Source organism: Myotis yumanensis, unplaced genomic scaffold (assembly GCF_028538775.1).
Source record: "Myotis yumanensis isolate MYYU_CA2020_CCGP unplaced genomic scaffold, mMyoYum1.0.hap1 SCAF_9, whole genome shotgun sequence".
NCBI classification, from domain to species: Eukaryota; Metazoa; Chordata; class Mammalia; order Chiroptera; family Vespertilionidae; genus Myotis; species Myotis yumanensis.
In genome coordinates, this window is record NW_027223760.1 from 29,262,530 (window position 1) to 29,288,017 (window position 25,488).

The 25,488-nt window shown below is 40.1% G+C and overlaps 1 protein-coding gene across 3 annotated transcripts in view; it reads right to left on the reverse strand.

The window, feature by feature from the left end:
* Positions 1 to 402: 402 nt before the first annotated feature.
* The window catches only part of PTN (pleiotrophin), a 94,802-nt gene continuing 69,716 nt past the window's right edge, over positions 403 to 25,488 (reverse strand). For 2 of the 3 annotated variants that reach the window (XM_070423972.1, XM_070423973.1), the window contains exons 2-5: positions 22,597 to 22,712; positions 21,478 to 21,651; positions 18,558 to 18,719; positions 403 to 1,158 (exon numbers count right to left, since the gene is read on the reverse strand). In XM_070423972.1, the coding sequence (XP_070280073.1) occupies positions 1,103 to 1,158; positions 18,558 to 18,719; positions 21,478 to 21,651; positions 22,597 to 22,711 (507 nt within the window). In that variant the 5' untranslated portion in view covers position 22,712 and the 3' untranslated portion in view covers positions 403 to 1,102. The remainder of the gene's footprint in view (positions 1,159 to 18,557; positions 18,720 to 21,477; positions 21,652 to 22,596; positions 22,713 to 25,488) is intronic. The other variant, XM_070423974.1, reaches the window with a different exon arrangement.

Sequence of the window (25,488 nt, forward strand, 5' to 3'; positions counted from 1 at the left end):
GAGAATGTTTGACACTCATATGGTAGATACTAGAATAAGAATTCTTCATTTCTAGAAACCAAGTTCGAAGTACCATTTTGCATGGTATTACTTCAACTCTGATTTGGGCTGTGCAAGCCCAGATTTGTTCAACAGAAGAAGCATTTTCCTAACTACTGAACTACTAGACTGCTAGACTACTTTGGGACTTTTGTACCACCAGTCTAACCCAGTAAATACTGATAGAAAGTAAAAATATAGACATGTAGACATATAGGTATGTCTACCCACTATAACATTTGTGTCCAAGAGTGATTTAATTAGTTTGTATGATAAACTCTCACCACTAACAGGTTGACTGGGGGAGTGTAGATGACAAATGTACGAGGGTTACAATATCAAATCATTGCACACAAAAACACCTTTTTTTAGCATCACTTTGATTTATTTTCCTAGTCTTTTATTTTCCTCAGATGGAAAAATAGTTTCATCAAGAAAACAAGTGCTTCTGCCCAAGAGAAAGAATTTCATGTTTTAATGCTTTCCTTAAAAAAAACTTCAACATTGAACTAGTGCATGCTCTGCCCCCTAACCCTAGTTTACTGACTAAAATTTTTTTAAAATCCATTGGCAGAAAACAAGGTCTTTTCCTCAAATAGGATGATTGTATTTTATTGCTGCCTTGTTTAGTATATATTTTTCTCATTTTGGAAAAAAAAGTCTAGGTGAAAAAATTACGTAACAAGAGAAGTAGTTTACATGGTCATAACATTTAAATTGCTGCCAAAAGGAAAAAAAAATGTAAAAAACAAACAAACGAGATTTTAAATGGAAAATATCACATAACTTCAAAAAAACTTACCTCGATTTTCTATCATTTACCATGTACTATAAGTAAACTTTCTAAATAGGATTACAGTCCTTTATTATAAGCCCCTAGTGGTACTATGGTATACATTTAAAAAATGCTACTACAAAAATGTTCTTTTCTTTTTGTCTCTGCCTATTGTATACTTAAGCTATAGATAATTTTCGAATAAAAAGCCTACGGTAGGTATAAATGCAATAGTTAACTGATCCTGTTTGCTGATGTCCTGTTCATGTTCCACGAAGGTGGCCTCTCTTAGTCCAGCATCTTCTCCTGTTTCTTGCCTTCCTTTTTCTTCTTCTTAGATTCTGCTGCAATTAAAAATAAAAAGAGAAAGAAAAGCATCACATTAATAAGCTATGGGGAAAGGCCACTCTTCTGATAACTGGCCAGGAATGAAATGATTACATGGGTAGACAAGGCATGTGTGTGTGTGCTTTTGCCAGGAGAGTGTCTATGAGAATAGGCAGTGGTAATACAGGCCAGTTCCATGTGAACACTTATAAATGCCTGTGATCCTATTTAATACACACAATACTGTCTCTGGGTCCTAATTAAAAAATAGAAACACATCAGTCATCTCTGAAAGGAGCCAGGTCACTGCTCAGTGGAGCACTATCAAGAGCTTTGTTTAGCCCCCCACTTCCCACGTTCCCTTCCCATGAGACTGCTGATGAGCATATTTTCTGATGAGCAATTTGAAAGTTCTGATTTGCCCTCTGCTTATATATTTGACCAGTTATTCATATACGAAGGACCAGCTTTGAACCACATGGAGTTTTGACCCTGTAAGGACTCCTACTCTTGAGTGAAGCAAATGGAATGTACCAACCTGAGCCAAACCAGGTAAATAAAATTATGAGGATTTAAATCGAAAGACTCTATTCCTTTTCATTCAATCATCCTGTCATTTCCCTTTTCATAAGCATAGGAGACTGCAATACAGAATAGGTCATGTCAGCTTTGGCTCCAAAGATGAGAATGGTCAGAATCACTGGGCTGGCCAGTGAAAGGACATTGCTAAGTGCCTCTAAGGGCATTCCCCCATTTGGTCCACATAGAGGCAGAAACATATGGGTTAGGTATAGGCTCTGGAGCCGGATGGCTGGAATTTAAATCCTGGCCCTTCCCTAAGTTATAAGACTCTGGAAAATGAACTCATGTATTTGTGTCTCAGATTCCTCACTTGTGAACTGGCATATGTAAAGTATAGTACCGCTTCATAGGGTTAATACCCAAATGAAATGAGTTGTATAAAATCCATGGAAAATAAAACATGGCACAAATAGCATGTGCTCAGTAAAGGCTAGTAGTTTACCATTAATGTGATAATTGACTGGGAACAAGAGGTCATTTCTCTGTAGAGTTAATATTCGTCATCATCACCAGGATATATTGGCTGAGCAGGTCATTGAATGTGCTAAGCCACAAAGGAACACTGGGACAAAGGCAGTGGCCAGCAGGGATCAGGGCAGTGTTCATTGGATTAGAGGGCCTGTGTCCAGGAGGGCCCTAAGGCTTGTGATGACAGGGAACATGAGGCCAACCACAGATGTACAAATCCCAGTTTATACTTAAACAGAGCTTGAACCTTTTTCATTCATTCATATCCTCACCACCTCTTCAGATGAGTCCTAAGTTCATCATGAACTAGGCAAAGTAGTGTTTCTGCACAAAGTACCTGTCCTAAGATTCCTTCCCTCAAGTTTTAGGGGTACACCATATACAACTGGGTCAAGGGTTGCTCAAATCCTGCTAAATTGCCGCTCATGAGCACTCATTTTGTTCATGCCTATTCTCAGCTTTCCCCTTTCTATATCAAAGAGACTTAAAATTGTCACTATCTCAATGTTTGTCATTTAAATATCTCCTTCTCTTGATCCATGAAAGGTGAGAAGATGAGAACTTCCTAGTTCAAAGATACCAGAAGGTCAAAGGTTTTCTGTTTAATGTCTGAACAGTTAATAATTCCCAGTCTCTAACTGATCTTTTAAGCAACAGCTTGCATGGTATCCTCAGGGAAGAATCTAGAATGTTCACCAGGATATAACTCTGATTTCCCTTGTCTCAATTTCTCCAAATTTTTCCCTGGGCAAGAGTGGATGTTTGTAGCAGTGATTTGCATATTTGGTTAGCATGTCCCTATTTCATACATAAATCTGAATAAATGCCATCCTGATGAGATTTTGAATACATTCATTTAATAAGATTTGAACTTACTCTGGATTGGACACTATTTTTTTGTTTTGTTTTGTTAATCCTCACCCAAGGACATTTGTCCATTGATTTTTAGAGAGTGGAAAGAAGGGAGAGGGAGAGAGAAAGAAACATTGATGTTAGAGAGACACATCGATCTGCTGCCTCCTGCCCTTGACTGGGAATCGAATTGGAGACCCTTCAGTGTGTGGGCTGACACTCCACCAGGGAGCCACACTGGCCAGGGCTGAACACTGTTTGATAGCTAACATAGGTTGTTCATTTCAGGGAACACTTTGGGAATGGGACTCGTTCCTCAGTTCTCTTAGGTAAAGGAAGGGCAATTAGATAAGTGCCTTAACTGAAAAGCAAACTTGCAACCTTTTGGTGTATGGAATGATGCTCCAACTACCTGTGCCACCAAGCCAGGGCTAGAAACAGGTTGTTTTAAGATATGTTTGAAAGTGTTCAGAAAGTCCTAAGACTTTTCTAAAGAGAAACTTCTAGAATGGATTCTTGCTTCCTATATTGCTATAAATCCTAGCACCTGGAGTGCCATCCCTACCATATCCTATGTTGAAAACTCAAAATTTAGCCCAGACAATTATCTCAATACATAGTAACTATAGTAAATAGAAGAGGTAGTGAGAAGGTGGCACAGGAGTCATGCTACATAAACTATTTTTGCTCTGAATACAAAATAAAATCCTGATGGACACTGAAGTAGTATGTGGCACCGTGGCCCTTTGTTCAGTAAGGCAATGAGGAAACAATTCCATTAGGATCGTACTGAGAACCAAACCTTCACCCAGGGAATTGCTTTTAATCGATGTCTGCCATTTACCAGCTCTGGGATGTTGGCAGATCAATCATACTGCATCTGTTTCCTAAAACCTGGGGATAATAAAACTTAGTATGGCCTCCTCAGTGGGCCATCCGGAGCATCATGTGAGATTATGACTTATAAGATCCCAGTTTATTACTGCTAGGAAACCATTGACTTAGCAAACACACACTCTATCCACTATCTATCCAGTGCTATTCTGGATGCTGGGCTATAACGGCAAACAAGACTAAATTCTGCTCCACAGAGCTTTCATGACAAGTAATGTTTTCAGGATTGCTCTGTGTGAGCGTCTTTTAACATTGTGAAGGGCCCTCTGAGTATATAGTTATATTAAAGATCGAGGTATTTGGCAGCTATTTGAGTGGCTTCAATCTTGCTGCTAGTTTACTCTGAACTAAAAATACAGGTGATGTAAAAGAATATCCACAGGTAGAATGAATTACTATAGAGAAAAACCATATCTATAATAGAATTAGCCTGAAAGGAAGAGTTATTTGATTCTTCTTTAAAACATATTAACTATTTTCCAGTTTTAAAAGTAATATAGGCTCATTTAGAAAAATTTAAAAACATACATGTTCACAAATTACTCAAAGTTTCATAACACAGAGATTAACAGCAGGTTCTATTTATGTTTTTTTCCTATGAATATATATATATATATATACACTTTAACTAAGAACATAGTGACAGTTTGATAAAGTATATTATACCTAGAATTCTATAATATTGTTTTCCACACTATTGCATATACTTTGAAACATGACAGAGCAGTATTTCTTTATGACATTCCTGCCCATAGTTTTTATAATCTTTCTCCTTTTGTTGGTCACATGGCAAGTTCTCACTTTTTGCTATTATAAATAATGATGCAGTGTGTGTTTTTGCAGACAAATCTTTGTATGTTTCAGTTTTGCCTTAGCATATTATTAGAAGAGGATCTCCTGAATCAAAGCCAGGATATTTTTAAAGCTTTTGATATGTATTAGCAAATTTCTTTCTGGAAAGGAAGTATTGGTTTAAATTTTTACCAAAAACTTATATAAAAGCTGATCACAGTACACTTGTTCTCACAGGACAAATAAATAATCAAACAGTGTGCACCATTTCTTTTTCCATCGATTTACAAGCCTTTTTAAGGAATGCTTTGTAGTTGGTACAAGGAAACACCCAACCCTATTTTCAATATGAGGAAAATGTAGGAGAAATAGGGTTGTGAGTAGGTGTTGAAAGAAAGATGTCAATTTAAAGGATTTTCAAAGATCTTGAGGGGGGATGTTTTTCCAAGAAGTAGAAGAGTTGAGAATTCTGGAATAAGCTTATCTCATTCCCTTTTTTCTTTTTTCAGATGGCTTGCTGTGTATAGGGAAAACATTTTTAAAATTAAGAGATTGATTGAGAGAAGCATCAATAGGAGACAGTAATATCAATCAGTTACCTACCATCCATGCCTGATTTACATAGAGTGGCTTTGGGTTATTAAACCAATGGGGATAATAATTCACTAGAATAGGAAGAGGAGATGTGCACCTTCTAATAGGTAAAATTCACATGTGAGGAAGCTATGAACACTCAGAAATGGATTCCGCGGATTCAGAGGTCAAGAGTGTGAGCAACAGGGAAAGCTAGAGGCATGCCACAGAGACCACTAAAGCGTACCTGTGGGGACTCATTTAATAAATCCTGAGAACTGTGTAAGGTAGGGGATCATGTCACTGTCAAACAGTACTATCACCATGTAAACATGCTCCAAACCCTGGATATCGCCAAGATCCCTTTAAAGCTTCATGAATTTATTTAAAAGAACTTGTCTGTGCTTAAGAATCATCTGCCCAGTCACCTAATCCCTTGCACCAGCACTGCTGAGCCTCAGAACTGATAATAAAGCTCTGAATTGTGAATGTACAACTAGGGATTCACCTCGAATGCAGGTTACCTTCCTGACATGGCACCGTCATTACATTTCCCAATCTTTCCATTCCAATTGGTAGCCTATATTAAGTGCCACAATCCAAAAGGAAAGTTTTATTTAAAAATCAAAAGTATAATCTTTGAAAAGTTTTCTTACTATATCGTTCTCAGATGTGGTTCTGCCTAATGTCTCTGTTACTACTATTTTGTTGTTTCTTCTTTGATTTCTTATTTTGTAATACCGCTACCTCATGTCTTCTTTTATGGATTCGATGCATTTACTTCTAGACTTATGTATGGAGCATGTATGTACATATGATTAGAATTATGAATAAATGAATACATACATACATACATACGTACATATGACTGCTCCTCAGTGCTGCCCACAAGCTGATACCTGTTCTTTATTTTACTGCCCGCTTTGCTTTTTGCTCATCAACTCTCTATTTCATAACAATACCTACCACTCCCTCTCAACTATCTGCCTTTCTACATGTTTGCTTTCTGATATCAAGTAGACATGAATAAAATACATTATGCATCTGTGTCTAGACACAAACTGAACATGTCCAGACCCTTTAAGGAACCTCTGTTTTGCCCCCATTTCCTTTTGAGGTGACTCAGCACTTAACTGCAACTCCCCCAAATAAAAAATTCAGTGATGAAAGCACAGGTGAGTAATGTTGATTTAACTGAAGATTTAGTGGAGGGGATGAGGAAATTATTTCATCAACTGCATAGAACAAGCTTAATAAAAGTCCTTAAACATGTCTGCTACTTTCCAAAGCAACTCACCAGTATCAGTAGACTAAGCCCTCCTCCCTTCACCCAAAGATGCCTCTCCAAGGCTTTTCAGCCTCTTTTCCCTCCTGTGCCTCCATTTCCCTTTCTTTAGGGGAAGCAAGTCAGATATCTAGTTTCTCCGGCCCAAGGAAGGGACCGTCTTTAGGATGCACTTCTTTGTACAGTAGAGTCAGGAGCGTGTTGGAGTCACTCCCATATCTGACCTATATGCATGTGCGTACCAGGTAAGACTCACCAAGCTCAACGCATCCACATCACCCTTATGCATTAGCTAAACCTAGTCTTTCATTTGGGAATGTTCAAACATTAAGCATAAAACTAAAAGCTGAAAGTTTTGGTGGGTTTTTCCTTTAAGAGTCAGAGAGAAGAGCAGTAAAGAAGAGAACCAGGGGTGCTTCATCTGTAAGTCTTTCAATCCAGGGCTCTCTCACTTGTATGTAGTTACAGAAGAAAGACCAAAGCTTGAGCGCGCGCGCGCGCGCGCGCGCGTGTGTGTGTGTGTGTGTGTTTATTCAATATTCAGCTGCTACATTTTGTCTTTTTCACCTTTAGCAAAAAAAAAAAAAATGTTTTTAAGTACTAATAAAATGGAAGAGAAGCAAAGGTAATTAAAGCAAAAGAAATTCTGCAAAGAATGTATACTTTTATATAGGTAGCTTTGAGAATGTGAGGATAATTATGCCTGTGAATGTACAGGTGCAGTAGCATGCATTTCTGATTGCTACATTAGAGATTCAAGATGCATGTGTGTGGTGTCTTTAATGTGCATGGGGTTGATTTCACAGTTGCTTTATGCTGTCACACCTGGTAGTACTGGCAGCCCTAACTACATTCCCATGTCTTCCAAAGTTAATTTTAAGAACTCTATGGACTTAGGTAGAAGAGAGAGAGAGAGAGAGAGAGAGAGAAATGGGGAGGACTAATGTTTGGGTTTCATCTGTTCAGCAAAAGCACTTGCCTCCTCCTCAATGTGTAGACCACTCTCAAGACCTACATTCTTGACAGTGACCTCCCTACACACAAATTCATGACTTCTCCCACCCCAAAACAGGAAAGAAGGACATTTACTTCTGACATGAGGTTAAATGTTTAGAAACTTTGTTTCTGCAATAACGACACAGAAATCTTATAGAATTTCATAAGTTATTTCGGTAGCCTAAGTCAGAAATGGATGTATTATTATACATAATAACTAGCTCCTACCTGGCACATCATTATTTTCTATTCACATATCTGATGTTTAATCATACACAACTGGCGCTACTGGAAAATTAAATGATTATTTATGAAAAAGGAGGACAACATGAACTCTAGAATATTTAAAATTTCAGCAGGCACAGCCCTGACAATCATGTCTTATTTGCTCCCAAGCAGATTTTTCTGTTCAATTGTTATGTGCTGACTTATGTCTCCCTCAAAAATTCATGTTGAATTCCTAACACCCACCCCTCAGGATGTGAACATACTTGGAGATGGGGGTCTTTTAAGGAAAAATTAAGTTAAAACGAAGTCACGAGGCTGGGCCCTAATCCAATATACTACTTGGTGTCCTTAGAAGAAGAGGAAATTTGAACGCAGACACCACAGAGGGAAAACAACGTGAAAATGCATGAGCCAAGGAAAGAGGCCTGGGACATATCCTTCCCTCAGGGACTTCAGAAGGAATGAACCCCGCAGATATCTTGATCTCAGCCCTCTAGCCGCCAGAATCGTGAGAAAATAAGTGTCCTCACGAATTTTAAATATGCATCATTTAAATATACGACTTTGGTACTAGGGAATATGGCATTGTAGGTCTCGTTAAAGGTCTCACAAATGCTCGGGGCACTAATCCTTTCACCCATCTCCACATTTGTCCTCCAGATTTCAAGCAGGTGAGCTATGTTCCCCTCCCCCGCACAGGTGATTTCTCGAACCCTCACCCACCCAATGCGCTGTCTACAGCAGCAGCAAAGGTGAGATCTGAAGAAACTCCCCTGGATTCTCTGCATTTTTTAGACAGCAGCCTTCATTGCAGCTGAACCGATTAGTCTTGTGCATCTGAGTGAAGAGCTGAAAAATCATGCTTTTCTATTTTCTGTAGAATAAAAGCGATTTCTGAAATCCTTCCTAGAGCGAGTGCTGTTGATGTGGCAAACAGCTCTGGGCCTTGCCCGCTGTGTGCAGGAGGACACCAGGAACATTGTCACCTGCCTCCAGCTCTTTGGATTCCTAATGAGCTCTTCTAAAAATAGCATAAACTTCTCAAGAAAGAGTCTTTAGTTTTTCCTTGTCCCTGCCTCTTTGTGCTGAGCATCAGCCAGCCTGCTTTGATTTCCCTGCAGGTTCCCGGAGCTTTTGCATCAGTGCAGCGCTGGCTGGAGTCACTGGGAGTGTCAAGTGTCCCCATTGGCAGCGCCTGTTACCAGGACAGCGGTGCCTGGGACCCTGAGAAGCACCAGAGCGGCTCTGAGTCTCACGGTGGAGAGGAGGCAGGCCTGGATCCAGCCCAGGGTCCTGCCTGGGGGACCGCTGGGTGTAACAGGTGCAATGCATTGCTTTGTCTTCCTCTCAAGAAATAGAGCCCCTTTAAAGGACCCCAGCTTGAGAAACGCAGCACCAACAGTCATCCTTTGCTTCAATGCAATTACTACACAAAGACAAGCCTGATTCAGGGTTATTTGACATGACTCCATTATCAATGACCTCATGCATGCTCATCCTCATGTTTGAGGATTATCAGTGAACCAAAAACCAAAAGTATTAATTTTTTTTAGAATCCCCAAAGAGTAGGAAGCACTCGGTTTGGGAAGCATTGGTATAATAGACAAGAACTCTGGACGTAGATTTTCCTGACTTCAAGTTCAAGCCTGATTCCCCACTGGCTGGCTGACCTTCTGCAAGTTGCCACCTTACTGTCCTCATTTGTAAAATGTGAGCAAAACTCCTTGAGGCTGCTGTGGGGATTAAGCAAGACCATGCATCCTAAGAGTTTAGCATAATGCCTGTCACATCATAAATAATAAATAGGGACGACTTTTACAGCGCTCAGAAATGCTAATGACAATAGTTACAACTTAAAACACGAAACAAAAATTCTCAATCTGGGAGAAGTTAGAGCAGCGGTTCTCAACCTGTGGGTCGCGACCCCTTTGGCGGTTGGACAACCCTTTCACAGGGGTCGCCTAAGACCATCCTGCATATCATATATTTACATTACGATTCATAACAGTGGCAACATTACAGTTATGAAGTAGCAACGAAAATAATTTTATGGTTGGGTCACAACATGAGGAACTGTATTTAAAGGGCCAGAAGGTTGAGAACCACTGAGTTAGAGGAAGAAACACAAAATCTTCAGGGGTCAAAAAACAAAGAAGGTCCCTCAATCCAGTAACTTATTAGTGTGAACATTGTTCTATTATGCAGCTTTCCTCAGTACTAATTATTATTTAGCTGTATTGTGTGTGCTCAGCTAATGAGCCTCTGAGCATGGAATTTACCAAGGGACATGAAAGCAGATCCATGGGGTGAAGTAAACCCTACAAATGTTTACAGTTCCCAGACCTCACATCTGTCCCGGCAATTAGAACTAAAAGTTCTTTAATAAGGATGAGAGTAAAACACCCAGGTGAGCCTTCTTCCAGGTGAGGTGAGCGTGTTGTGCTTTAACAGTGATTTCTCTGTACATTTGTGCAGCCAATGAATGAATGATGTGCCCTAGTGAGCCAGCCCAGGACAATTTAGTTGGTCACATCGTTCATTCATTCAAATAAGTACTATTCATGGATTTCCTCTCATGGGCTAGAAACGATGACATGTAGTAGATCTTTCAAAGGGGAGTGAGAGGTGGCTCCTGCCCTCAAGATGCTGATTGGTGTGAGCAGCAAATCCACACGGGCTTCAGAGGAATGAATGAAAGTCTTATAAGAGGAGTGAGCCCTCCCAGCAACTTAATTTTTTGGGAAGGGAAGTCTGGGAAGTTGGAACACTGATCTCTTTTCTAGTCTTTGAACAAAACAAGCTCTTTGTAGCCTCAGGGACTTTGAACTTCTAGTTTCACTTGGAACGCCTGGATGGCTAGCTCCTCCTCCAAATCCAAAAGTTACCTCTCAAAGAAGCTTTCCCTGGTTACTCTTAGCTCCCTCCTCAACTCCGGTTACTACTCTGGCACTTGACTCTTCAGCGCTCAAGAACATTTACTCCAGTACTGTAGTTGTCATTTTAATTGTTATTTATTTACATTTGTCACGATTATCTATGCATCTCCATCACTAGAACAGAGTAGTGAGAGGAGAGGAATATCACTAGCTCCTAGAGTAACGCCTGCGCCATCCAAGGTTCTTAACAGATTTTATAAATAAATGAATACATTGGAAGCAATGCCAAAGGAGTGTCATAGCATTTGTCCTTCTGTGCAGGACCTCAGGATTTGTCCTGCTGCTCCTCCTACTCCACTACAGGTCCAGATGGGGCATTAATTTGTCCCTGGTGCTAACTCTAGCAGACAGTACTCCTCAATAAATATTTACTGAATACTTATGAGGGTAGGTTTTACATAATGAAATATATGAACTACGAAGAGCAGGGTCCAGGTCTCTAGAAGCACAGGTACAGAGAAATGGATGTTTAAGAAATCACGGCCCATAAGGCCATCCCCGGGAGTTTGGTGTGGCTGGGGCACAGCACGGGAGCAATGTCTGAAGCAAGGATCAGACAGGAGCAAAACTGGATGATGCCTGAGCAGCATGTCCTGCTGAGGAGCCAGGGTCTGATTCTGGAAAACCATGATCGAAGAAGGATTTCAGAAAAGAAATGGGTCTGACATTCATTACTCTTCTTAGGTAAGATACTGAGATCACTGTGTTGAATAGATTCAGGGAAAGGGGCTGGGCATAAAGCCAGAGATCTAGAACCAGGCGGCTTGTAGTTCAGTCCTGGCCCCTCTGCCGAGTAGCTGTATAACCGTGTGCTCAGCATCTAATTTCCCTACGCCTCATTTTCCTCATATGCAAAATTGGGAGTCATAATAATAACTATTTTACAGAGTTTTGTGAATTTTCAATGACACAATGTATGAGTAATGTACTAAGCATTAATCAAAACATACTATGCGCTCAATAAATATTAACTGTACTTGCTATTATCATAATCACTACAAACTTTTGGCTTAAAAAGGTGCTGAGGAAACACCCATCTCAAGAAGTTCATTTGGAAGGAAGGAAATAGTCTTAAAAACACTGCACATTTATCAAACATTTTTACATATATGACTTCGTTTCATCTTTAAAACAGTGCTAGGAGGTATTCATTATAGATTTCAGTTTACAGAAGACAAAACAGATATTCTAATAAGAAAAGAGCATAATTATACCTACTCACTTAACATACAGTAGCATGGAGAGGAAATAAAATACAGATGTTCAGACAGAGCAAGGAAACAGAACAGAGAGACTAGACATAAACCCACACTTATATGATCAATTAATCTATGACAAAGAAGGCAAGAATACATAATGGAGTAAAGCCAGTCTCTTCAATAAATGGTGTTGGGCAAACTGTACAGACCCATGGAAAATAATGAAACTGGATCATTATACCAAATACAAGAATTAACTCTACATGGATTAAATACTTAAAATAAAATGCAGATGTTCAAAGATTTTCACAAAGCGGAATAAAAAAGAAATCAAAACCTTGAGACCAAACTGAATAAGAATGTTTTCCTCTAATCAAGAACAAAATTCCCACAAGGCACTCTGGGCTGCCTCTTTCTGCTCAAATGCAAGGGCAGCAGCCATCCAAACCCCCTTCCTCCTGTTTCAGGGTCTCCGGGTGGGGGAGGGGGGGCCATCGCAGGCTGGTCTGTGGTGGGATTCTGCCCCTTCACCTCTCTCAACAGAGATGTCACCAGCCTAGCAGGGCTCACCCACAGGGTGTTGCCATGCTCATTCCTAAAGGGTGTCAGAGCCCAGAAAATAGAACAAAAATGTCGGGGAACTTCTTTTATCTTTAAAAGAATGAACAAAAGAATCTTTTTAGAGGGTTGAGAATTGAGAATGCTGGGAATATCACTTCCCTGACCCTTTTTCCATTTAATAATCAGCTGCCAAGCGCTGTGTCCCGCATGCAGCTGAGTCTTGCACTCAAACAGTTGCTGTTCTTTTGATCTTTAAAGTTGAATCATCAAACCTAAGAGAGGCCTAGGCAACTGTCCAAAAAAAGAGCAGCAAGATGGCAATGCTTTTAGAAAGGGCTGGGAAGATATAAAAGGAATTGGGGTTATCATGAGCGGGGGCATTTACAAAGGGTCTGGTAACAGCAGAGCGTGAATTGGTGGACAGGATGGCAGGAGGGATTGACACTGTTTCCTGGACCACCTGTAACACAGACATCCATCCATGTGCTCCTGCTTCTGACTGTACCAGAAACATTTGAGAATATCCTTCCTCCAGATAAACTTGGAGGCTGACATCATCCCACGCTGCCCTGTTTGTATCAAAAGGAGCTTCACAATACCCCTTATTGATGTATTCATTTAAGCCAGTCAGAGAAAGACAAATATCACATGATTTCACTTACATGTGGAATCTAATGATCACAATAAACTGATGAATAAAATAGGACAAGAGTCATGGAAACATGGAACAGATTGACGAATCTCAGAGGGGAGTAAAGGGCGGGGAGGAGATTAACCAAAGAACTTCTATGCATATATGCTCTGCCCACGAACACAAAAAATAGGATGCTGAAGGCCTGGGGCAGAGCAGGGATAGGGTGGAAGGGGCCAGGGGGAGAAGGAGGGGGCATCTGTAATACTCTCAACAATAAAGATTTTAAAAATAAATAAAAACAAGAAATAATAACTAATAATCTCCATGTCAACAATAACTCCAGATTCTAGAATGTTCCAAGATGATCATCAGGCCAGGTGACCTGTGGCACCTGGGAAAATCTCAGTTCATCTGGGAGCCTTCTGCACAAGCACTGACTCAGCCTCTACACTCCAGTGATATCCACCAGAAGCCTGATCCACTGGTCAGCTCTGCTCCCACAGACAGGACTGCCTAGGCTAGGACCATGGACCCCATCCTGGCAGCCCGGCCTGGCTTGGCCAACTTCTAATTCCTCAGTGAGCTCATCCTCCAGGCGGACCACTGAGAAACACCTGTGGCTTGAAGAGTTATTTGCCTTCCAAAGGGTTCTGTGGTCTGACATTTTATACAGAGCCATCAGCACAGGCTGACCCACGTTTCAACTTCTCCGCTTGGAATACTTGATGCCCAAGTATCCCTGAAACTGGAAAAGAACATTACTGATGGCTCCAAAGAGGAGAGTCTTAACTCTCTCCACGGTGGAGTGCTCAACTGTCCCCAATATAACGCTCAGTAACTCTTCATCCGTAATGGCATCAATGCCCATCTATCCCAATAGGAGAGAGGGAGAGGTCTAATACTATACTCCAGCACAGTCCAACATCCCTACATAGGCCCTGGAAGACTGCTCACTCAGCTCAATAACTGTTCAGCTTCTCCTCTCATATTTACAGATAGAGTTTGAATAGCTAAAGACACATTTCCTTAACTCCCTTGCAGCAGCATTTTGTACGTGATCAGGTTTCCATCAATCGGGCAAACTTCATGAGTCTTAGTTGTAGAAAAAAGGGCCAAACTTGGCCTGGCTGGAGTAACTCAGTTGGTTGAGCATTGTCCTATGCAATGAAAGGTTGCTGGTTCAATTCCTAGTCAGGACACATCCTGGATTGCAGGTTAGATCCCCAACTGGGGAGCAAATGGAAGGCCACTGATCAATATTTCTCTCTCACATTGATGTTTTTCTGTTTCCTCTCTCTCTCTCCCCACCTTTCCTCTCGCTAAGCAAGGATTGTTTTTTAAAAGCCAAATTTGGAGAAATTGGAAATTACAGAAAGAAAGGTGATAGTAATCACCTCTGGTTTTGCAAGTGAGGACAGTGTTGGAGTTTCCAGCATGTGATTCTTAGCATTATGTGTGCGGAGCAGTGGGTGATTCTGCTACATCAGCCATGTGCTGTGTGATTAGACATTTCTCTTGGACCTGTTGCCTTTTGCTGCATTCCTTCTGGAAATGCACTATTCACAGATGACTTGGAGATTCTGTGAGCTATGTAACACTCTTGACTAAACCTCTTCTACTTAAACTAGCTGGAGTAGATCTTCTGCAAAAGATCCCTGGCAGATACAGGGTTTTCTCAATTGACAATCTTAATACTCTCAATCTCATTTCTTAGGAAATTAAGATCTCAAGTGTCCAACACAATCAATTATTTCACTAATTTATCCTGGTTAGATCCTGGCAGTGATTAATCAAGCTCCGGTTACAACCTTCCAGTCAATCAATGAGCTTCCCCAGGGTAATCCTGCCCTATTGCCAGGAGAGCTGTATTCCAATTGTGCACCTCTCAGTTCTCGTGTATACATAAGAAAATCAAGACTCTCCTCTTCTGGGTATAGAATGCAAATGTGGAGGACTGAAAGTTTCCTCAAATTAAGTGGATTCCAACACAAGGGGATCTTTAGGTAAGGCTTTCCAACTTCATATCTAGTATCACTGAAGTTGTGGACTAAAGCTAGAGTTAGTGTTTGCACAATATTGACAGCAACAGGAAGGAACAATTCTATTCCTCAAGAGGCAATGCTGTTAGACTGGTGTGTGATGAATTTTAAGGCAATTTTTAATCAATGCACGTGGGATATGTAATAATGTCCCAGTTCAGATGGCAATTCTAGGTATTAAGCACCTCTCCCCCCAAGCAAGTCTTTTAATCTTTTAATCAAGTCACCATGGTATTATTATTAGTAATCAAATCACAACAATATCTCCAGTCTTCCCTTGATTTAATGTTGGGTAGTTACAGCCTTACCAACATCTGTATGATCCATTCTAAAAATTTGAAGCATATGTTTTCATACTGTGAATCATGTAGTTTGCATATAAATCCACTACCATTTCCCCAAACAATAGAGGCCAACCACAAACGCCTCTCAAGCAAACAAACAACAAAAAAAACCCATGCAAATTAAACAGAACCTGATCATGTGTTTATCAAAGTGTTTATCAATGAGAAGGATAATAATGGGGGAAAAAGAGAATTTCTTGTTATAAGCTGAGTGACATGAAATAATTACTTATCAATATACTAAGTTTCTGCAAACACATACCCTATGCTGTTTATTTTGGAAAATCTGACACCTAGAAAAGGCCCCTTTACTATAATTTCCATTTGAAAAAATGCAGAAAATATCAGAGGAGAATAAAAATCTGAACTGATTCTTCTGCTAACCAACAAGACACACCTGGATGAATCACTGATTTTTTCTGTCCCCATCTGTTATATGAGAGAAACATCAGATGATAGGCAAGGTCCCCAGATGCTCTACTGTTTAATGATTCTAGACATAGAAAATTATCTGATATGGACACAGTTCCATGGTTTATATTACTCAGAGACAGCACATTGTTTAAAAAGGCAACAGGTCTTTGATGTTAGTCTGACTTTGATTTTGAATCCTGGTTCCACCACTTACAAACTGTGGAACCTCAGGGAAGTTGCCTGTGCTTTCGCATATATAGAGTAGGATAAACAAAATGTATGGCAGAGAGTTGCTTCAAAGCTCAAATGAAATGATGAGGTGTGCCTATCATAGTGCCCCATTCAAAATTAGTGGGGTCCCTACGTTTCTCTATTCTTTTTGGGTACTGAGTTAAAATAGAAAAGAGCATTCTTTTTTGAACAAAGAAAGAAATAAGTAAAACTGTATAACTTTGAGAAAAGTTTAGTTACATGAACTCTTCTATCAGTATGCTGGATTTAGTGTGTGAAACCTTTTTCCCTTTAGCATTTATTTATTATACAAATACTAGAGGCCTGGTGCACAAATTTCTGCACTGGTGTGGTTCAGCCAGCCCTGTCCTGATGGGGGCCACCAGGGGATGGCTGGCTGGGGCGAGGAGTCAGTGGTGGTGGTTTGCTGGCCGGCCCCACTCTGATCGGGGTGGGGGTGCCCTCTTTGGGGCAGGGCTGGCTGGGGCGAGGGGCCACGGGCATTTTGGTTGTTCTGCCGTTTGGTCCATTTGTATATTACCCTTTTATTATATCAGATTTATTCAGCCCAATGTGCTAGTCCTTGTTCTAGGAAAAAAGGGATACAGTAAAGAGCAAAATAGATCAGGTCTCTATCTTCCCGAGAGCTTTATTATGAGGGATGTCTTCAGGAATAGTTTTAGAAATAATGTTGTAGAAATGTCACCTTTGTTTGGGAGGTCATATCGCTTATCAGGATTGAGCATTACAAAGCTTACCTTCTCCTTTTTCAAAGGAGGTGAGCTTACACCCATACCTGACTTAGGTAAGAAATCAGCAGAAGATAAAATGAGTTTAGATTCAGCCAAATCTTGGCTCTGTCATTTGCTAGAGATCTACCCCTGGGCAAACAAATTAATCAGTGTGCCTCATTTTCCTTCAAAAGTACATCTACTTGCAGAGGAATATATGGGACTTTAAGAAATAACATATGTCAAACACCCAGGTCAAGACATGCCAGTGGAACAAAACAATACAAATGATAATGTAGATGCCATTTTATTATTATTTGATTTTCCATTGATCAGAAAAAAATGAGCTATCTTAAGGTTAGAGACTCACAAAGAGAAAGCTATAATATCCATTCATGGTTATTTCGGAAAAATGATACATAAATATACACAACCCACACATGTCACTGATTCCATTTTACTTAAACTAGGAAACATATGTCATAGAAAATGTGTATGAGTCTCTCTTGTTAAGAAAATCTTCTATCTGACACATCTCCCTAGCTCAGCTCCTATGATAAGATTTTTCTTTGTGCAGATTGCCTGGTGCCAAAACAACATTCACAAAACCCTCCAAGTTGAGAGAGAAAGGACTAATTAGTTTTAACAAAGATATGTTATGCACAAAGTGAAGGCTGCATTTTAATGACCAACAAAATGCATAACTGGCTGTGAAATTCAGAATTCACTCAGGATAATACCTTGAATTATATACCTTGATTTTTGATATATGAAAAATTACAGCATGTCTACCCACTTGAAATATTTTTACCACCATTTTTCAGGTTGAGAGCCTGAACCAAACTGTTAACCTTCATTGCATATGGAAGAATGTAAAAAAGTGAATTATCCACCAGTCCAATTAAGAAAGGAAGGGAGAAGGAGAGAGAGAAACACATCCATTGGCTGCCTCTGGGGATGGAGCCCACAACCCAGGCCTGTGACCTGACTAGGAATAGAACCAGAAACCTTAGGGTGCACCTGACAATGCCCAACCAACAGAGCTACACCTGCCAGGGTCTGAGGGTATTTTTTAAATCATATGCCAGTTTGATATTTACTTTATCCAGCGTGAAAACAGGGTCTGACTTTCTGGGAATGAATAGAAAGATAGCTCTAAATAATTTAAAAATTCCATGACAAAAGTAGTGAGCTAATCAAGCCAAAAAAAGAAAACAAGGCTCTGAAAGAAGTATAAGAAATACAGAACTTATCAAAGTACGCGGTGAAAAGGGAAAACATAAAATAATTTAGCTGATGTTGTGACAACTATGTATGTTAGATAATCTAGGAAGGACTTGATTTCAAATATCCTGCCTCAGGACCTTTAGGAGTTTGTTCATACTTGTCAGAATGCAGTCCCGATTCAGGGTTTGGATTATACAGTCACCAGACAGCAGCTGTCCTAATTGGCCCGTTTCGCCAGACTGTTTGTTTGTGCTAGGAGACTAGTCCCCTCACCTGTGCAGAGGACCTCAATCGCCTGCTGAGAAGTCCTTGAATGGAACGTCATACAGGGGGCTTTTTCAATTCCTTTCTTAAGGTAATTCACCTGAAGAGCCTGCCTGAGTCCATGGATCCATTCACATGAAAACTGTGGTCAAAGAGCAGGGCCTACCTTGAGGCTTGGGCTTGGTCAGTTTGCCGCAGGGCTTGGAGATGGTGACGGTCTTCTGGCAGTCAGCATTGTGGAGGGCTCGCTTCAGACTCCCAGTTCTGGTCTTCAAGGCGGTATTCAGGTCACATTCTCCCCAGGCCTGGAATTGGTATTTGCACTCCGCTAAAGGTTAGGTAGGACAAAGAGAAACCTTTGAAAGATCCTATTATAGTGCCATGAAAATAAACACACTTTAGTTTTTAACTCTTTGTAGTGAGGTAGTTATTGTGGTAAGAAATAAGAGAGATCCCGTATACCCTCAGTTGTGATGTCTTCTATAGCGGTAGTCCAATGGCACAACCAGGAAACTGACATGGAAACGTTCCACAGAACTTATTCAGGTTTCCCCAGTTTAACATGCATTCATTTGGGTATGTGTGTGGGGGGAGGGTTGGGGGTGGGGGGTGGAGATTTAGTTCTGTGCAACTCTATCACATGCATAGATATAAGTGAACACCACCACCATTTATACACAAACCAGTTCCAATGCAAGGGTCCCTTGGGCTGTCCTTCTATAGTCAGAGGCCACCCAACTTTCTCCCCTCCCATCTCTCTAGCCTCTGGCAACCACTATTCTGTTCTCCATCATTATACTTATTTCATCTTAATTTTGTCATCCATCCATGTAAATGGAATCAAGTACTGTATAACCTATTGAGAATGTTTTTTTTTTCATTCAGCATCATTTCTTGGAGGTCCATCCAAGTTGTGTGTATCAATAGCCTCTCCTTTTCATTGCTTAGTAATATTCCAAGGTACACAGAGTGGGCCAAAAGTAGGTTTACAGTTGTTCATATGGGAAAAATAGTGCACTAATTAATAAATAATAATACAAGAATTGCCCTAACCAGTTTGGCTCAGTGGATAGAGCTTCGCCCTGTGGACTGAAAGGTCCCAGGTTCGATTCTGGTCAAGGGCATGCACCTTGGTTGCAGGCACATCCCCAGTGTGGGGTGTGCAGGAGGCAGCTGATCGATGTTTTTCTCTCATTGATGTTTCTAACTCTCTATCCCTCTCCCTTCCTCTCTGTAAAAAAAATCAATAAAATATATATTTTCGAAAAAGAATAAACTATGTTACTCATACAACTGTAAACCTACTTTTGCCCCACGCTGTTATGTACCACAAATTGTTTAACCATTCACCAGCTGAAAGACATCTGGGTGGTTTCCAGCTTTTGACTATTACAAACAAAGCTGCCATATACATTCACGTATAGATTTTATGAAAACATAGGTTTTCACTTCTCTAGGATCAATGCTTAAGGTAAAGCCACTGCACTGCATGGTAAACACATGCTTAGTTTTGTAAGAAATTGCCTTATTCTTTTCCAATATGGCTATACCATTTTACATCCCCATTAGTGATGTATAGTGACCTAGTTCTTCCATATCCTCTCTAGCATTTGGTGTTATTTTTTATCTTAGCCACTCTGATAGGTGAGGGGGTATAGTGATATCTTATTAGTTTTCATTTTCATTTCCCTACTGGGGAAACATGCTGAACATCTTTGCAGGTGTAGCCACCTATGTCCTCTTTGGTATAATGTTTGTTCATATCTTTTGCTCACTTTATAACTGAATTGTTAGTTTTGAGAGTTCATTCTCTATAATAATAAAAGCATAATATGCTAACTAGTCTGGATGTCCTTCCGGACGACCTTCCGGACAAAAGCCAGGGATGTGAGGGAAACCCGGGTTCCAGGTGTCTGCAGGTTGCTGGACAGAAGTCCAGGTCCCAGGTGCTGGTGGCTGGAGGGAAGCCCGGGTCCCGGGTGCCAGAGGGAAGCCGGTGCCAGCAGCGGGGGAAGGAAGGCCTACTCTTGCACAAATTTCATGCATCGGGCCTTTAGAATATTCTACATACAACTCCTCTAATACACACTTTTCAAAACATTTTGTAGGTAAGCCTGTATGGTACCCACATATAATTTATGAACAAATGTATCTGAATTTTACCAGGCTTTTATAGAACTTATATACATCCATAAAAGTACCCCAAATGTTATAGAAAATGATAAAGATATTGTTCTTCTTCCCTGGCCTATAAGCCAGAGCACATTTCTGTAGAACAGTGAGAATATCTGGGGCATCGTGTTTCACCATAGCTAACAAAGATAAAAATTCAAGAATATGAAAAAAAAATACACACACAGGTAATTGGGGTGTGCAGTAGTGAGTTTAAAGTTAGATGTGTTGCAAGATTCCTTCTCAGACAGGCAGATAAGGCCAGTGAGACTGGCAACAGTCGGTGGGAAAAAATCCATGAGAAATGGCTACCATCAGCCCTGCTGGATTCAGTAGGTAAGTCTATGAACCAGTGTGGAGGGTGGGGAAAGATCAAAAGAGAGAGAGGGCCTGAAAGTATCAGAAAGAGATCAGGAGAAGGGGGAGAATAAATAAGAAAAGAGAAAATAAAGACACAAGGAACTTAGAAGAAGAATAGAAAGGAAAGAGAAAAAGATCAACGAACACTATTAGGAGGAATCAAGAGTACATTTTTGACCCTATTGGTAAGGCGGTAGTACTTAATAAGGGACTATTTAACATTAGGCAACATCTGGAGACATTTCAGTTTCATAGTTTGCGGAGGTGGGCAGTGCTAACAGAAACCAGTGGGTAGAAGCCAGAGATGGTGCTAAATATCTTACAATGCACAGAACCGACCCCCACAGCAAAAACTATCTTGTCCAAAATGCTATTTAGTAGTGCTGAGGTTGAGAAACTCGGGGGTTAGGCAAAATGTATTGTTTATTTTGTACCTGATAAAATAAATTTATTTAAAATAAATGGGAGTCAACCTTTCCTTATTTGGTGAAAGAATGGAAGAGTTATGTCAGACTGGAAGATTCACCCAGTAGGACCACAGGGATGGGACTCACCTCCGAACTGCTTCTTCCAGTTGCAGGGGATCTTACATCTCTGGGTCTTCATGGTTTGTTTGCACTCAGCTCCACTCCGGGTGCCCTCCCGGGTGCCCAGCCCACAGTCTCCACTGGTGGGCACACACACACTCCACTGCCATTCTCCACAGTCAGACTTCTTCACTTTCTTTTCTGGAAGGAAGGAGACATAATCAACACCAGAACGTTCTTTAACTCTAAAACTAAGTTCATTTCTGAGCGCCTTCATTACAGGGTCTGTGCTATTTACCTCTATCTTCCGTGTCCAGTACAGAGTGGGAACCTGAGAGGGGTTAGCAGAATGATTGAATCAATGAATGGCCAAGACCAGGGAGAAAGAAAACTGCGGAAAGGAGCTAGAACTTATATTACTTTAACTCTTACTATGTGCCTGGATTACTTTAACTCTTACTATGTGCCTGGAGCTGTGCTAAGTGATTTACTGATGCCTCTTAGAAGAAGACATTTCTATGAAAGAGAAGATGGTCAAAAACAGTTAAACCTAAAACATGAGAAAACATCCTATTAGAAGCAACAGTTGCCAGATTAGCTTTTTCAATGCAAGTCATTGTTCATTTCTCTGTTTTACAGATAGAATAGCATAATATACATGTGGTGGAAACTGACTCCCAGCTCCGCAGACTACTCATTGAGAGTGACATGGAAAGGGTACGTTATCTTCTCTGAGCCTCAGTTTCCTTCTTTAGACATCTAACAAAAACTCCTTGAAGGACTCTTTTTGGAGAGAGAGGCAACATAAGTAAAACACCTGATTCCTGGTCAATGGTCTGTACATAATAGCTACTAATATGATAATTATGTTAATGATCATCATCACCTATATTTCAGGACTTTACAGTGGTGGGGGGATGAAAAGGGATGTCACTTAGGTTCCTCGAAATATTAGGGAGGAAAAGAGGGGAAGAGGGGAGGTAGGAAGGGATAAAGAGGGAAAGGAAGGAAAGGAGAGAAGGAAAGGAGGCGTGAGAGGAGAGATGAGGGAGTGAGGAAGGAAGAGAGGAAGGACAAAAATCAGGTAATGGGATTAGAAGGACATTAATCAGTGAAGAGCCTTGCTTTCATAACCTTACTGCTTACCTGGTTTCTCTTTCTTCCCTGCTTCAGCAGTGTCCACAGCTGCCAAAATGAAAATGAATGCCAAGAAGGCAGCTGCAAATTTTCGACGCTGCTGCAGGTACTGTTGGGACTGCATTCTAGGAATAAACAGAGAAACAGAAGAAGGTGGTATCAGCCTAAGTCAGAGAGGAAGGCTCCTGGAACTCCTTGATGGAAGGCTCTCTTGCCATTTCTGGAATATTCAATTTGAAATATTTGTATCAATAACCTTCTGTACATTCTGTCTTGTCTCTCCACCAAAATAAGTTATCTTTTGCAATCAGTCATGACAAAATCCAACAGTTTGTGTAAGACTTCACACACAGCCATTTGCTAAGTTTGACCCAAGAAAGACAGAGCAAAGGAATTTTGATGGCATGTGTTTGAGCAGACTCCTACAGCAAGTCTTGCTGACAGGGAGTGATGCTTGGTAATGTCTATAGCTATAGTCATCTTCATAACTCTTGACAATTCCTAGAAACAACCATGATGTTGAAGTCCCCATGGATAATTTGAATGGACACAATGAGTAGATTATCTGTGCAACATTATGTTTGCTGATATCTTTAGAGGTATCAGTATTGACCAATATCACTGACGTTTTTACCATTTTTCATGATCATGATTATCTTATTATCATTAGTGTTCCCATTATTCATTGGTCCACCAAAGATGGAAACACAAAACAGAAGTAGGGATAGCACACCTTTATATATATATATATATATATCAAACGCACAAAACACACTTGCTAAAATACCTCTAAATTATAGGCTAATGAAGAGTGCACACTCACTCATACTTTGAAATTCTCTACATTTGATATGAATAAAAATCCCAGAATAATATTAGAAAACTCCCTTAGAATTTGAAGTCACTTGTGACAGCTGAGTGTCAATATGGTCACCTGACCCAAACAAGCTTGAGAAATCTCTATCCAAGCCCCAGGACAACCCACTCCCCAATGGCTACACCGAGGCATTGATTGCAGCAACTCACCTATTTCTAGTTTTACATGGCTAAACTTTTATTTTTTAATTACTTTCCAAAAGCTTTCTTGTAAAAAGTTCAATTCACTTAATTTCAAGGAGAAAAATCCCACATAAAATTATGTTTGAGTAACAGAATGGTCTATTAAGAAGTTACCATAACTGTAGCGTGAGGAAGAAAGGAGAGATACAAATTGGGATGAGGGTTGGAGAGTTAGTAGAGTGGAAATGCACCCTACCTGGTTTTGTTACTAATTTATAACAATCCAGAAATTAAGAAGTGGGTAAATGTCAGCTTTAGAAGTTCTAAGGAGAAATGCACACAAGTGCATGTGTATAGTGAGTCACCTGTGTAAAATATGTGATCAGAAACAAGTTTGAGTTGGAGAATATCTTTCTTCTCAACCTCTTCTCCTTTCCTTATGTTTTGGCAATATTCTGCTTAAGTCTATATTTTGAGAGCTTAGATTTTTCTGGGTAGATAAAATGAATAAAGATTATTTGAAAGAAGAAAATGAGGGGGTTTAAAAAAGAGATGATTAAAATTATCCAAAAAATCCCAGTATGCCCAAACAATACCCAATTAACATGCTGGTCCCTTGCTGTTGTGGTAAATACTTGAGTAATTAGTACATGTGTGGATAATAGTTCCCCCCTTGTGGGTGATATTTGCATAGTTGATTATTTGTCTTTAGCATCAAGTAAAAGCAAAATCTCTCCCTGCTTATAGCCTCTATATACCTAGTTTTATATTTGTAACCCTGCCTGCTCTCCAACAGAGAAGAGGCAAGAGAAATGATCTTAAGAAAGTGGTCAGGATCATGACTTACTTTTCAAACTGAGAGACATAAAACACTGGAAGAATGCTTGTTAAGTTGGCTCAGTTCTTTTGAATGATTTACTTATTTTTCACCCTCTCCTACTGCCACCTTTGTTGTATTTACCCTGGCAGATTTAATGTCATAGGGTTTAATGGTTAGGTTGAAGATTATCATTGATGGGGCTGTTGTCTGGAAATTATTATTGAGAAATCTCAATCACTAATAAGTCTGAAGCTCAACAATGAAAGGAAAAATAAAGAAACCAATTAAGAGGAAGTGTTAATTTATTGTCTCTTCTCTGGAAAAATAGCTTATTAGAAGGAAAAGAGGCTCCCCTTTTCTTTAACATGTTAACAGGATCTAGGAGTTTTAAAGATGATTAACATCTGGTGTAAACAGAAGACAAAGATGCTAGAATCTGTCCCATTGTGATCTCTGTGGAAGGACTAGCATGGGATTTGGAAGCAGAAGCTTTGGCTCAGACTTTAGCTCCTCCATCTAATTTTTAGAATGTCCTTGGGCAAATCACCACCACTTGAACCTCTATTTTGACTTCTGCTATCTGGTCTGTTAAGATGTTTCAGATCTTTCTGCACATTTCCTATCCCAGACCTAAAATCAACCATTCTTTCAAAAAGCCTTGTTTGTTTTCATGGTAAATAAATTCTGGGCACTAGGGATGTTCAACATTACTAAGTCGGTCTTTAGTTCCAGGCTTTTTCCTTTTCTGAAAGGACATAGGCAACGTTAAAAATAAATAACATAAAATTAATCATTTGATTTGTCCCACATTACATAAACAGTAGTCTCAGAATAACAATATTACTGCTAAAACCACCAATTATCAATCCTAAAAGCAGTGAGAATTACTTTTATTACACTATCTCCTTTAGTTCTTACCTTTAGGATTGCTCCATATCTATGTCATCAGATGTTTTAGTCAATACACACTATGCCATCTCCCTTTCAACTCTCATTAATTTCCATTATAAAAGCAGATATTTTCTTACTGTTGACCAGAAGTCCTGTGCTGTCTCTCTAGGCATTCTGGTGGTCTGGAAGGA